The sequence below is a fragment of the Perna viridis genome, chromosome 15 (assembly GCF_037379345.1).
Source record: "Perna viridis isolate PV_CMFRI_1.1 ecotype Kerala chromosome 15, ASM3737934v1, whole genome shotgun sequence".
Classification (NCBI taxonomy): domain Eukaryota; kingdom Metazoa; phylum Mollusca; class Bivalvia; order Mytilida; family Mytilidae; genus Perna; species Perna viridis.
The window spans coordinates 15,642,887-15,653,901 of record NC_142459.1 but is presented as its reverse complement, the minus strand read 5'-3'; the positions used below and the strand labels follow the sequence as shown (position 1 = coordinate 15,653,901).

The 11,015-nt window shown below is 34.4% G+C and overlaps 1 protein-coding gene across 1 annotated transcript; it reads right to left on the bottom strand.

Annotated features, from left to right (window-relative positions):
- Positions 1-1,859: 1,859 nt before the first annotated feature.
- On the bottom strand, positions 1,860-9,683 carry LOC148597126 (uncharacterized). The gene is made up of 9 exons (XM_088562998.1): positions 9,585-9,683; positions 8,329-8,613; positions 7,536-7,796; positions 6,542-6,898; positions 5,245-5,898; positions 4,454-4,621; positions 3,806-4,115; positions 2,727-2,794; positions 1,860-1,876 (listed from the first exon to the last, which is right to left on the bottom strand). The coding sequence occupies exons 1-9, from the start codon at positions 9,631-9,633 to the stop codon at positions 1,860-1,862; spliced, it is 2,169 nt and encodes a 722-aa protein (XP_088419124.1). The 5' UTR covers positions 9,634-9,683.
- Between the last annotated feature and the right edge of the window lie 1,332 nt (positions 9,684-11,015).

Here is an 11,015-nt window from a genome sequence, read left to right as displayed (position 1 = left end):
TGTTACCATGCATTTATTTTAAGTTGTTCCGGTCCTGAAAGAGAATTTTTTATGTGTCAGTCCCTGTAAGAATTTGGCAGTCGGTGAAACATGGTATGTTAAACACATCAGTTTGATAGTGTAATTTGACTATCTGCACCATCAGAATCAAGGAAAAAGACAATATTTTTCATATGTTGATGCATTGAGTTATAACGCTATTGAAATACACTGAAAATGAACATTTCAAGGAGAGAAAACTCTGTCAAAAAAGATTTATTGAAAAATTTCCGCGCAAAGCCAGTGATGCAGAGATCAGATAATTGTCTTTTCAAATAGAGAAAGAATCCTATAGATATATTCCATTGTCAGTTCGGTGGGGTTTTGACATGCATGTTTCTGATTTGTCCCATTTTGCCTGATTCTTACAAACACTTACACTTATTTTGAACGTCAGACTAATCTGTCTCAAGTTTATTATGAATTTTCGTATGTTTTCATTGTATTTTGTGTATGAAAGTATTACCATATATTACACATTTATGATTTTGTTGCGTTGCGAAGGATATTGGTTGCATAATTAAATTTTGCTACAATTCAAATAGTTTTAGAAATTGCGATATTTAGCAGTGAATGAATTGGAAACATAGAATCATTCAATTATATATATTTGTAAACGTATATTGAACTCCGCATCCGTAAAACATCATCGCAGTTTTCTGTTATTTTGACTGATTCTTTTTTTGTCATTTTGTATGTTTGTATGATCATCGTGTATGATATGTTATATAATACGATTCTGTTCGTAACGTTTAAATATTTGCATATTTCAATATTGCTCTCGTGTTGTTAGAAAATATGATTCTGTTCGCAACGTTTAAATATTTGCATATTTCAATATTGCTCTCGTGTTATTAGAAAATACGATTCTGTTCGTAACGTTTAAATATTTGCATATTTCAATATTGCTCTCGTGTTGTTAGAAAATTGTGTTGATATGTGAATATTTATGTTTTAAAATTTTTTATAACTTATAAAGCATTAAAATATGTAGTACATTACCTTACTGTTTAAAATCCTTGTAAATGACCATATTTCTCATTTTTAAAAGGTATCGCCATAATTCATTGTCGTGTTACCACATTATGTATCAGCCTTGGGTACCATACTACACTTCAGACTCGAGTCATTTGTCTGAAGTTCTCCATATAAACTGAAACCTATCTGACTTTTCTCTACGAGTTCGCTGTTGTAAGCAGTTTCCTTTTTTTAAAATCTATATTCATATAAAAATGTAAATGGTCACTTCATTCTACAGCGACTATCGTAATTAACTTCACTGAATAGAATTGGTCAATAAATGACAATCACCCGAGGAACCTCCTTATGTTGTTAACTGGACCATTGACAAAGCGATTTTAACTTTCTATCTGACGAATGAAATGATAATAAACTTTAAAATCGTCATGATGATCAGTGACATAAGACATTTTAGGTCAGGGTCACTCAATCAAGGGGAGACCAAATTACCTACATATGTATGACTCACGATAACTTCCTTTTTTGAACTACAGCTTATTCTGTGTAAAGTTGAATATCAGTTATGTAGTGGAAACATCAAAAAGAATAAGTATCTCTAACTTAACAAAACTCTAAATTCTTTTTTTCAAACAATTTAAAAAAAATCAAATTGTAGAAATGAGAAAAAGAAAATCTTTCTCAAGAAAATTGTAACGGGTGTAAAGTTATGTGTTATTCATATTTTTTTTATTGTATTAAACATCTATAAAACATGTGCTATATTTTTTTCTTGTGTATGAAGGGCAATACATTCATTTCCACTACGATGTATCATGCAATACGTAGTAGGCAATTTAAAGTTAATTTCTTTGTTCTCCTGTAATTTTTCATAAAACCAATTAAGGGAAGGCATTTCAAAAATGTGATCAGCGTGCTTTTCCCATTGTTAAGCGTCAAAATATCAGCAAAACTATAATGAAGCGTCCATTATGCTACAATGCAGCAGATCTGTGCAAAATAATGAAATATACCAGTAAGCTTTTTTTTGTTTTGTTTAATTTTTTATATGAAAATGAAATAAAAAATGAAGCGCCAGAAAAAAAATCCAAAAACATGAAAGCCTGAGATCCAAGGAAGTACCTGTTTTTTAGTTGTCCTTATATATTAAGTATGTGTATTTATTGTATGTATGGAATTTGTGTAAATGATACAATAAATCAAGATGTCATTTTCATCGTAACTTATGTGAAAATTATGATTATGTACTGATAAACAATAAAAAGAAAAGATATTAACTTCCTTGAAATGAATTATAGGTAAATAGATATACTTACCCAGGAAAAAAATCGCGCGCGATAGAGAGAACATCGGGATATGATATGGTGATTTATGACAATGATGGCAGAATAGATATGGATGAAATGGGATACAAAAATGATATGTAGATAATGCTGTGAAAATATGATATGAACATGGAAAGAACAAGGCGAAAAGATACATTAAATTACTATTAATGATACAACTGACGAAGTCAATAATCAGCTTTTTAACTGTACACACAAAAAATAAAATATCGATCTTGATATTGAAGTGAAATTCTTTTATGATTTAATGCATTATTAATGAAATCATAAGCATTAATGACACATTCCAACAGCAACAATTGAATATTTGACACACAACATTCGACATTAATACAACTAATGAATAAAACAATATATACTTACTGTTGAATTGACGGAAAGCAGTGGTTATTGTAATGTTACTATGACCAACTAAGTTGTAAAGCACGCACCTATAGCAAAGAAAATTATCCTGAGGATGAGAAAAAAATATCTGACTGGATAAGGCTCGGATTTTCTATAACCGGAATATTGAGGAATGTATAAGGTTAGATGCAGCTACTATTAACTATTCTTCAAATATAGAAAATGGTGATTATTGGTAGGTTACAAGGTTCAAGACTCTTGTTGCTCTTAAAGATCTAGCTTAGCTAAGCGAGGAAAAACATATTTCAGGAAACATCGAGTGCAGCAGGAAAAACATATTTATACTGCTTTACTGATAAGATCAGTTCTAACCTCTCAGTGGAACTGTCAGAAGAGTTGGTTCTATGATAGTTCTAGAAGTGTAATAGAACAGTTCTAGAGCCAGCTCCTCTGACAGTTCTGCTACTAGAGCCAGCTCCTCTGACAGTTCTGCTACTAGAGCCAGCTCCTCTGACAGTTCTGCTACTAGAGTCAGCTCTTTTGACAGTACTGCTACTGGAGCCAGCTCCTATGACAGTTCTGCTACTAGAGCCAGCTCTTTTGAAAGTTCTGCTACTAGAGCCAGCTCCTCTGACAGTTCTGTTACTAGAGCCAGCTCCTCTGACAGTTCTGCTACTAGAGTCAGCTCTTTTGACAGTACTGCTACTGGAGCCAGCTCCTATGACAGTTCTGCTACTAGAGCCAGCTTTTTTGACAGTTCTGCTACTAGAGCCAGCTCCTATGACAGTTCTGCTACTAGAGCCAGCTCCTATGACAGTTCTGCTACTAGAGCCAGCTCCTCTGACAGTTCTGCTACTAGAGCCAGCTCTTCTGACAGTTCTTCTACTAGAGCCAGCTCTTTTGACAGTTCTAGCAGTGCCGATTGTACGAGAATAGTTCTACATGTAGAGCCGGCTATACTGCTAGCACTGTCAGAAGAGCTGGCTCTAGAAGTGTTCCAAGTCTATCATAGAACTGTTCTTCTGGCAGTTATTGGACAGTTTTGTGAGAGTTTTGGACTGATCTTATCCGTACAATAAAAACGAATAGAATTTTACCTGTAACCTGCTGTTGTATTTACCTCCCTGCAATGACCGTTCTTGCAAGGATTCAATGAACATGGTGATACATTCCTGTTGCAGGTTGGACCTTCGTAACCCATAGCACATACGCACACGTGACCGGAAGGGTTTTCAACGCATGTTGCATTTATAGAACACGGATTGAAATTGCAATCTCCTAGCCTGGTCTGGCACAAATCGCCGACGTATGGAGCTTTGCAGATACATACGGAGTCTCCAATACTGTTTGATATGCATCTACCGCCATTTTGACATTTAAGTAAATCACATGGATCATGTGCCCTGTCTATGAATAGAAATAAAAGTTAATAATTAAAATTCAATGAATTTTTTTTTCTTGTTATACGACCTTGATCAATATATTGTAAAACGAAAATTACAAGTATGGATCCAACAATTTATAAAAAGGAAGTAAGGGGTTCTGATCCACAAATTTATAAAAAGGGGGTTCAGGCTATAATTTGTTTATTTTTGTCCAAAGTTTGTACAGAGTTAACAAATTTCTCTACCGGAAGTGGAATTCCTGACTCGATCCTGCGCCCCCGGCACCCTCCCCGGAGCAAACAAGAAATTTGTCAGTAGACCATTACAGAAAAACAAAAGAAATTTTACAATAATCCTTACCTTTGCCAGTATTCTGAACAATACGTGCCTCACAGTGTTGCCCTCTATAACCACTTGGGCAGATGCATCGATATCCCAATCTGTTCCAGTGCATAGCTTCACATAACCCACGTCCACAGTTTGCTTTTTCACAAGGGTTAATACCAAGTTCTGTCTCGCATTTACTTCCTTGGAAATAAAGATAAAAAAAGAGCCAAATGTTAGATGTTTAGTGAATCGGATATACATTGCATTTTTTAGATTCTAAATAATTATGTTAACTGAGTATTAAGATCTTCTAAGTAAACAAAATAGTATAAATATGTAACCTTTAATACCCTGACATGGAAAACAAAAAAGTATCAATGTACTGGAATAGAAAGTAAACCTGTAACATTTTAAGTACCATTCTGTGTAATAATCAGGCAATGGGAGGCATAATTCTCAATTTGCCTCAAATACATTCAATACATCTAGAAAACAACCGAAAAACTATTAAAGTTATCCTGAAAGATCTATGACATAAATAGTTTTGACTTTTTAAAAGTGCTTTAATGATTTCCCGCCATTTTTCCATAGTGCTTTTCAACTAAATTTGACCTATCAATATCTTAAAGATGCTAACTTTACAAAAACCTAGATTGTTATTTATGGAGGTTAGGTGAAATAAATAATTGGATAATGCAATAAAATCTTCATGTGTCATATCTTAAACATGATTTTTAGAAAGAGAAGTGAAATACACACAAAATAATACAGTACTACGAATTTTTATAAAGCGTTACATTTATATTTGACAAAGAGAGATTTACCTGTAAAACCCTCTCTGCATTGACATCTGAATGTGGTGTTCACGTTTACACATTTTCCGTGAATACAGTTAATGCCTTCGCAATGGTTAACAATGACGTCACAATCTCTTCCTGTAAAACCTGGTAAGCATGCGCATGAATAAGTTCCGTTTGCTGATGAACAAATTCCATTCAGGCATGAATTTGTTAGACACAAGTTTACCGGGTATTGACAATTTCTTCCGGTAAATCCATGATGGCAGTTACATATGTAGTAACCGAAGGTATCTATACATTCACCATGGAAACATGGGTTGTGTTTACAATATTCTTGTTTGTGTTCACAATTTCTTCCGATGTAGCCATCATCGCATTTGCAAGTGTAGTTTGTAGGCGAAGTTACGTGACATTTGCCATGCCCACAGGGTTTGTCTGCGCAAGCTCCAAGAAAAACGTCACATCTATTTCCAGAAAATTGTTTAGGACATTGACACTTATAACCATTTAATCGGTCGATACATTTCCCGCCAAAAAGACAGGGATTGACCACACAGTCGTCGATGTTTGCTTCGCAAAACCTTCCAGACCAACCACGTGCACAGTTGCAGATGTAAGTAGAGTTAGTCACATGACAAGAGGCGCCATTTTTACAACTGTTCTGGTCACATGGGTTTTCTGTGGGTTACAATTTGAAATAGATTGACAGAAAAGTCAAACTGATACAAAGGTAACAGAAAATCTATAAAACTGAAAAAGGGGGCTTTTTGGCTATTTTATCTATAAATAATGTTTTGAAAAAAAAACTAACTCGAAAATATCGATGTCAGTGGGGCGCCAGTAGGTTTTCTCAAAAAAAGGAGGTTACTAGGACATTATGTACCATTTTTCGTCAATTTTACACATGAAAATGACAAATTTTCCATGAAAAGGGGGATGAGAAACCTCTGCAACCGCCACTGGATGTGCCATTAAAATGATGGATAAATTACAAGTAAAAGGAGATGATAGAGTAGTCAAAAGGGATATGAGTAAAAAACTCATAAAACAAAAGAATATATTTTAGGTTTTCAGCACCTGCTAAGATGAGCTCTAATGTGACTGGGTAACAATTAAGAACATTCACTGGTTCTTAAATGAAGGCATTCTTCAAAATGAAGACCAAGTTACTGTAACCGTTTGACTTTTAATAGATTGGTATGTGTATTAAGAACGTAATACAATTTTAGCAAAACATTTAACATAGTACTTTTTACGTATGAAAAAAAAACAAGAAACGTTTATATTTTGGAGAAAATTCTGTATTTATAAACTTTCATACCGAATTGATATACTGCCTTAAATGCCATCGGAACTTCTCCGGACTTATACTTTAGAAAGAGAGCATTTGATTTGGATTTTTTAAAATTCAGTGCCCCTTTTCTACTCGAGTCACAAAAACGTCCTATAACTGGGGATGCATCTGTTCCTCCATCGTGCACAAATAAACCTTGGTCAAGATTCACACAGATATTGTGATCGAAGTATATAGTAGGAAATGTAATTTGAATCCTATGTCCAGGAGGGGCCTCTAGTTTAATGAAGCAGTCGACATTTCTGACAGCTTGATATGGAAATCTCACAGATCCTAATGCTCTTGGTGTGTAGTTTGCTGGAATTATTGCATCACATGCCCATGCTGAAAGTTTTAATAAAACATGTTCAAATACCTGTATGTATATTCTAGTTAAACTTTATTTCACGAAGATAAAAATAGGTATTACTTGGCAGAGATTATTCAAACTTTGCTAAAAAAAAACTATCAAAAATCATCTAGCTGGAATATTTCATCGATAACATATTTGTCCTAGAGTTCCAGAGCCGTCAATACGGTCTAACTTGGTAACTCCGTTCCATATTCCCAGTTTTTGTTTTTGTTTTTTTGTTTTTTTTTTTGGAGTCCGGGTTGCCCATTTACTGTTGTTTCTATGTGGTTTTTACTTTTTATTGTTTAATGTTAATTTTTTGTTTTTCTGTGTCTGGTCGTTATCTCTGGAAATTTTTTTCAATTGATTTTCGTACGAATCTTGGTTCCCTTAATATCCCTTTCTCAAACAAAATTGATGTAGCTTTCGACAGACAGTTAAGATACCAAGATTATGATAGTATCTACTATTATATTGTAATTTGTCAAAATGATGTTTAAAGAGTGCAAATGAACATATTTAACAAAATTAGTCCTCAACTCTCCTTTACAGGTATAAGTTCAACAATTAAAATAGATATACGATTTACGTGTATTTTAATATGTTTAATTTTCTTATACTTGTACGTACACGTGAAATACTGGAAGTGGTTGTACAAAGGTGTTGATATTAATGATGCACTGGATTTTGCGTTGTTGCTATGGTACTTGTTGCTAAGGCCGCATGTGCTCATTTTCTCGCTGTATGAGAAAGACAGACATGGCGGATCTGAACTCAGCAGACACAAGTGGGCACATTGGTCGGTGGTGATGTTGCTTTTAATACCGTAGTAACTACCTCCATCTTGTAAAGCTGTATTTGGCTGCTCGTGAAATAGATTCGTGAACTTTCCTGTAAATGAGTACTACTAGTTTTTAAACATGAGTTTTTCTTGGACATATTTATTTCCTCTGGCAAAAAGTTACAGAGGGTATGATGCTTTTGATGTGTCTGTTCGTCCGTCAGTCAATCCGCCATTTTTCATTATTATGATTACCAAATACTTGTGTGTTGTATAAACATGTATTGTTCGAGTATTGGAGTGCTTGATCTACACGTGTAGTTGTAAAGAATAACAAACAACAAGTTTTTACAATTGACATTTACGTCTGTCTGGCGAAATTTGAAATTTCCAAAATATATATCGGCTATTTATACAAGCTCTTTTTTTCCTTTTCTGCTTAAAAATAACTTTTTTCTACAATATGGTTCAAATCCCCTGGAGCTTCGCTTTTTGCATTGAGTTTACGTTCGTTCATTGGATACGTGTACAAAAGATATAGCCGATATTAAAAGATAAATAATCAATTTTCACCAGAAGTTGTATGTATATTTTATGTGCATCTTAAAGTTCAGTTGTAATGTTACTAATTGGTTCCCATACCTTTTGGTCTTTCGTAGTAATCTACGGCTTTATTTTCCTTTAGACTTAGATAACCAGCGTTCAGTATCAGAGTCGTTATGTTGGTGTAAACGCACATGTTACTTTCCGGGGTATACTCGAATGCGTAGCACGGAAAGTTGCCGCTTCTGAACAGCAATGTGCACTTGGCTGCACACAGATTGACGGACATTCTTCCAGGAGTTGTGGAGTCCTTTAAAATTGAGTTTGAAGGAAGTGGTGCAATATATCTCGAAGGGACATGGATATATTCATTCAATGGATCTTCTGTAATTAATGATATTGTGCAAAGAAAAGAATAATAGACCCTTTCGTATAAAGTGCAGGTTAGTCGAGGAGCATACGTAATATAATATACCTCCGCGAGGAAGGGATTATGAAAGAACAAAATGATTTTCCTCACCGAGGTGTATATAAAGCATGCTATTTAATCACGTGGTCAACAGGAAAGGGTCTATTAAAGAAACGAGGTCTTTTTTCTGAAGTGAACGTCGTCTTCCGAAAACAGTATTTTTACGTGCAAACGTGCAAAATCAATCTGCAATTCTTTTTTTTTTTTTGATTTACATATTTATATCTGTAAATTCAATTCAATTGACAAGCAGTAAAATCTAAACTTATTATTTAATTTCAGTTTAACCTATGAAGAAATAGCAAAGCCCCTTTATAATTTATGAACACTTTATACCCAACAGCAATACAACATCCTCGGGGGCGAATCCCAAAACTTTGAAAAGGAGGGGTACCAGCCGGGTTCCTCAGATAAAGTAGGGTGCTAGGACATTATTTACCATTTTTGTCAATTTTACACATGAAAATGAAAAAAAAATCCAATTAAAAGGGGCGTGCCACCCCCCCTTTTTGCACCCGCCACTGGTCGTCATATAATAAGTACAGCACACATATATAATAAGTGAACTTTTTTCTGTAGGTCAGAACAGTATATTAGGTTGGGCAATAAATCTTTCTAAAAGGCAGAACAAAATACTGTTGTCTGGCATGCTTTATTGCATTTAAATTTAGCACGCGTGTTTGGTTTTCTCATGCTACAGACAATTCAGAAATTATTGCGTTCATAAATTGTAATTGCGATTTTTTCACTTTATTCAGAAAATATTATTTTTTATTTAAGTGATTAAACAAATCAACATTAGTTTTAAATATTGCGATTTAAAGACAGCCGCATTTTTTCGAAATAATAAAAAAATAACTAAAAAAATTCTATTGTAGAACTTTACCTTGCGCTGTGGCCAGAACTAAAAGAAACGTCAAAACCAAATGGTTCATCTTGAACTTTCCCTCGCAGCGACTAAAAAGGACCAAAAACGTACCGTACTTGGTTTATATTGCTGTGTTGTCAGTTTTTATGATGTATTACAGATAATGGTTAGATTAAAGTTCTATGAAAGTACTTTCTATTTCTTTATCATGCAGCTGTTCAAATATATCCGGCAGCGTCGTGTTAAATTTTCTTTATCTCACTCGATCACATCGATCAATAACTTGTTCAGTATAATATTACTTCAGTTGGACCCGAATCTTTCAGCTTACAGGCTAGAAACCACTAATTCCACTTCCCATAGGCTTCTATGCTAATTTCACTATATTCAATGGCTTTTCTAGACTTTACCTTAACTTTAACCTGCAGAGGACTATATCAGCATGGTTCTACATATGTCAGCTCACAATCCTAAGAATGGCATGTGGGGTTAGCAGACTTGCAGTGCAGTACTGGTCACCGGAAGTGAAGGGTCTATAAATAGCATGGGAAATCCCAGTGTTTTCACAAGATAGGGGTATATTTAGAAATCATTATGGAGATTAGGCTTCACGTGACAAGAAGCAAAATGAACCTATATAATGTACAGAAATGTTTTTCCTTTCAGAAACTGTTGAAATTTTTAAAATAAAATGAGAACTTTTTTCACAGCACTATGAGGAACAGGGGGTAATTTCTGGGTAGGACTATTTTTGCGTACGTTCCAAATGCTCATTGCTTGAATTGGTGGTCTGTAACCTACAGTGGCGGATCCAAGGGATCGGTGGATCGGAATCCCCTTTTTTGCTGGAGTTTTTGGGTGGTAATTTTGAGACAAATATGAACGAAGAATATTCTGGAAACTTCCCCCTTTTCAAAAATTGATGGATTCATCCCTGATTTTATATAATTCGTTTCACGATAAAATTGGGTAATGATCTTTTATGAAATTTTACGTTATTGGTTTCTCTGCGAAATTAGGGACAGTGTTAAAGAGAACCACAATCTTGTCAGATCAAAGATAAATTATATACTTAGAGTGATTTTTGGCGAATCACATTATTTTCGCTGGTGTGATTGGGTTATATTTTTCAATTACATGTAGTTAGCAACATCGGTAAATAACTAAACGGTATATCGCAAACAAGTGACGTCTTTCGTATACGTAATTTTGGATCTAGAACAATTCAAAAGACCTCCTGAAAACCCCCAATTCAAGATAAATAATTATCAGAAAGCAATAGCATTAAAACCTATGATTTTTCTAGTCTTTATTAAATATATTATCTGTACTCAGTTGAAATCCCGACTCAAACATCGGATATACATATTCATATACATCGTTGTTAATCCAAAACAGACGGCATACCAAGATAGAGATAGGTAGTACTTGGTAGAGATTCTTCATACT